The 4,605-nt window shown below is 38.6% G+C and overlaps 1 protein-coding gene across 1 annotated transcript in view; it reads left to right on the plus strand.

Moving 5' to 3' along the window:
* Positions 1-1,309, plus strand: part of LOC105886363 (zinc finger protein-like) — a 23,658-nt gene extending 22,349 nt beyond the window's left edge. The window contains exon 6 of the mRNA XM_023518952.1: positions 1,227-1,309. Coding sequence (XP_023374720.1) covers positions 1,227-1,309 — 83 coding nt within the window. The remainder of the gene's footprint in view (positions 1-1,226) is intronic.
* Positions 1,310-4,605: the final 3,296 nt, after the last annotated feature.

Raw genomic sequence — 4,605 nt, forward strand, 5'->3', positions numbered from 1 at the left:
CTTAGCCACTTGAGCCACAGGCGCCGAGCCTATTTTGGAACTTTTTAATAAAAGCCATTCTCACTGGAGTAAGGTGATGTCTCATTATGGCTTTGATTTGTACTTGCCTGATGATGAGAGACATTAAGCAGTTTTTCATACGTTATTGACCTTTCATCTATCTTCTTTTGAAAAGCTTCTGTTGTGTCTTCTGCTTACTTTTAAATGGGATGGTTTGTTTTTTTTCTTTTCTTTTTCTTTTTTTTCTTCTTTTCTTTTCTTGTTTTTTGGTCATTTGCTTGAGTTCATTGAAGATTCTCATAATCCCTTTATCAGTTCTATACCAGACAAATATTTTCTCCCATTTAGTACATTGTCCTTGGCTGCGCAGAAGCTTTTTAATTAGACTGGGTCCCCTTTACTTATTTTTGTTGTTGCTCAGGCTAGTCTAGAACCCATGAGCTCAAACTATCCACCCACCTCGGCCTCCCAGAGACTAGGATTACAGGTGTGAGCCACCGTGCCCACCCTAAAGTTAGATTCTTATTATTTGTGGCTATGTGTAGTGTTTCATTGGTAATTTTTCTCATAGTACAGGCTGATAAGGTACTGTTAACTTTGCAGTTATGTGGGAGTTGGTAGTATAGTTCAGGCTATGCATTTCTGAAGGGCTCATTAAACCAGAGTCCGAGTCCCTTATACCCCTTGAGGCTAGCAATAGCCTGGTGGTCTACAGAAGATGTCTTGCACCTGGGAGGCTCAGGGCTAGAATTCTGGGGCCCTGTTGACCAGAGTCCAGGATCCTGTACTCCCCTTTGAGGTGTTGCAAGGGGCCCATTTCTTACCTGGTGGCTGAGAACAGAATGCCTAGCAACCAAAGATTATTATTGCCTGAGTCCTGCCTAAGCATAGATAGAAATCACGGAAGCGAGTTATGCAAGTTTATCCCCAATTTGTAAAGTATATGTTGTAATTACATGGTGTGCCTACATGATTTTCCTTTCCTTTGTTTCCCTTCTTGAGGTGCTTTGCTTTGAATAACTCAAATTAGTTTTTACATTATGTTGTCAACACAATTTATGATTTTTGATTGAATAAAAAGACCTATGGGATAATGGACCACTGCTGCACTTTCTGGCCTCACTTGAGATGCTAGTAGTTATAGTGTAAGCCTCTCACAGGCTCCCATTGGTTATTTCATCTGAGATAACTGAGTCTGAGTTTTTCCTTGCGTCAACTGCCCTCAGTGCAGATCCCAGCAAAGGTTGTGGAGACCCAGGCCCCTACACAGTTACAGATCACTGCACATTTCACAGTAAAATTTTTATGATTGTGTTAAGGCAGATCTTATGGTAATGCTTTTAGAGTGTCAGATATAGTTACATTAACAAACATTTTCTTAGTCAATCCTGAACTGATCATGATCTGTGATTTTGCATTTCCATGCAAGCTTCAATGCAGTTGTCCTTGAATTGCTAGCATTTCTTTTTTCAAACTTCTCAAGTTGAAGCTATTCCAAATTTGAAGGACATCTTTTAACAGCTTCCTTACCTAGTATTCTTCCATTATCCCTATGAAACACTAAGATAAAATACTTGGAATTTGGTAATTTCATCAAATGTATTCATTATTGGGGCAGTAATAACATTTATATGCTTCCCTTTATTGCTTGCAGTAAAAAAAAATGTATCTTCTGGAAAGGATTATATGTCAGAATGTATAAGGTGGAACTGTTTCATATGGAAGTCATAGGATAGGGAATTATGATTATGACATTAAAACTTCAAAAAGTAGATCGTCAGGCACAGTGGCTTATGCCTGTAATCTTAGCACTCAGGGAGGCCGAGGCGAGTAGATTGCTTGAACTCAGGAGTTTGAGATCAGCCTGAGCAAGAGTGAGACCCCATCTCTACTAAAAATAGAAAAACTAGCCAAGCATTGTGGCAGGCACCTGGATTCCCAGCTACTGGAGAGGCTGAGGCAAGAGAATCACTTGATCCCAAGAGTTCAAGGTTGCTGTGAGCTGTAATGCCATGGTACTCTACTGTGGGTGACAAAGTGAGACTCTTGTTGCAAAATAATAATAATAATAATAATAACAAAATGTAGAAGATCATAGTGATGGTGGTACTCTATTTTAAAATGGAAAGAATAAGTATTTAAGAACAGGAGTTTGTGTGAAGTGCACATTACTATGATAACATGAAGTCAATGAAATGATGACATAGACACCCAACAAAAGGAGAAAAACATAGCGTGGGCTTATGAAATCAGATTGTAGCCTTTATGATATAGTGAAATATTTTTATGTTTCTGTCTTTTTAAATGTTTACATACATATTGTGTGAACAAATATTTTTTAACAGCAATGAGTAATTGGTGGTATTTTATCCTATACATTTTTAAAATTTTTAATTGTTATGGATTTGTAATAATTATACATATCTCAGTGAACATCACCTTTATCAAAGCTGTGAAGTATGTACAATAAAATTTGAAAATTTATTAATGTTAATCATTTATCTATAAGGATTTCAAGTAAGATTGGTCTATGTCATGTCACATAAGTTTAAAACTAAGGAATAGGACTGTAGAAGTCATTTTAAAACAAAAAATTATCTAGTTGTTGGAATACAAATTAATGAATGTGGTCAGCTGCTGTAATCAATGTACACAATACTTGGTAGGCATAAGTCCAATAAGAATCCAACAATTCCTGGTGACGTGTAGAAATAAATTAGGTACACATATGTTGTGGAAGTAAAAAAATCAAGATAGTTTAAAGAACAGATGTGGTTAGGCAGGGAATGTGAATGAATGCAAATTCATAGTAATATGCCATGGTGAAATCTTAAGTATACTATGTGATAGGGCAATTTGTCTGAAACAGATACTTTATATTTTCATAATTAGTTTTCTAGACTATATCTTCTTTGGATGCTGGGTATTAAGATCGACCTGCATGAATAGCCCGTTAATGAAGATAAAGTCAAGCTGATCCTTCTGATTTCCTAACACATCATGCAGTCGATAAGTAAAAATGCTAATGTTTTTGAACAAAGAATTCTCTTATCCTTTTCTCTGAATTCTTTCTCCTCTTCAGAGGCAGTTATCAAAATGAGATGAAACAATTTTATTGAGGTGCTTAAAGAAGGAGTACTAAGGTATCCTCAATATAAAGAGACTTATTGCTGGCAAATCTAGGAATGAGGTATATAAGTCCAGTAATTAAGAATAAGACTCTCGGCTCGGCGCCTGTGGCTCAAGCAGCTAAGGCGCCAGCCACATATACCTAAGGTGGCGGGTTCGAACCCCCAGCCCGGGCCCGCCAAACAACAATGATGGCTGCAACCAAAAAAAAAGAATAAGACTCTCTTATTCTTGTTTTCACTGAACAAAGTGAGACTCTGTCTCTAAGAAAAAAAAGAAGAAGAAAAAGAAAGAAAAAAAAAAGCTTGCTGAAACTCTACGAGCTTGTAAAATAATACTGGCTGAAATTACTTGGAACCAGTATGGCCAACTGGAGTCTGCACAGAACCAGGAATGATAACTTCACAGGCCAAAATTCTGCCACATGTTTCTGTCAATAGAAAAGAACACAAGCTCTGCCAAACGTGGGAGCCACAAGCAAGTGGTCTTGCTGTGGTTGGGTTACAGTTTTGTTTTATACATGTTAAGGAGTCAGGAATTACAGGTAAAGTCATAAAATACACGGAAGGTACATTGGCTTATCAAAAAAAAGGGCAGGACATCTTGAAGCAGGGTATTATAGGTTATAGGAGGATTTAAAGATTCTTTGATAGAATTGGCTAGACTCATAGAAATGAAGCTCTAAAAACTTGGAATATTTTAAATTCAGGAAATCTGTTAGAGACAGGCCATTAGCCATCAGACCCAAGAGATCCCTTAAGTAAATTGATGCCCTGCAGGTGTGCTTTAAACTTTACCTTTTTATAGCCTTAGGCACAGTTAATGACTTACACATAGTACCTCCAAGGAGAGAGATCAGGCAGAGCCAGGTGTCTGACCTCACCTCTCTAGGCCAGTAATTTAGCTTTAGGGTATTTCTGGGGCCCCCTGTGGCCAAGAGGGGGTCCATTAAGTCTGCTGGAAGCCTAAGATTTTATGTTAGTTCACATTTCATACTAATTTCCCTGAATATGTACGTGACTCATGAAGAAACTCCTGATGCCTGAGGACTTTCCAGACCTCTCTTTCTTCCACCAATTACCAGTTAATCCCAGAAACCATCTCCTAAAACGTTTCTTTTTCGAGACAGAATTTTGCTTATTAACCCTCAGTAGAGAGCTGTAAAGTCACAGCTCATAGCAACCTCCAACTCCTTGGGCTTAGGCGATTCTCTTGCCTCAGCCTCCCAAGTAGCTGGGACTACAAGCTGCCCGCTACAACCACCAGCTATTTTTATGTTGCAGTTAGGCTGGGGCTGGGTTTGAACCCACCACCCTCGGTATATGGGGCCGGCGCCCTACTCACTGAGCCACGGGCACCACCCGACATTTCTAACAAAATTATTTTCTTTCTTTTTTTTTTTTTGAGACAGAGCCTCAAGCTATCCCCTTAGGTAGAGTGCTGTGGCATCACAGCTCACAGCAACCTCCAACTCCT

Source organism: Otolemur garnettii, unplaced genomic scaffold (assembly GCF_000181295.1).
Source record: "Otolemur garnettii isolate 467f Iridium unplaced genomic scaffold, OtoGar3 scaffold00152, whole genome shotgun sequence".
Taxonomy (NCBI): domain Eukaryota; kingdom Metazoa; phylum Chordata; class Mammalia; order Primates; family Galagidae; genus Otolemur; species Otolemur garnettii.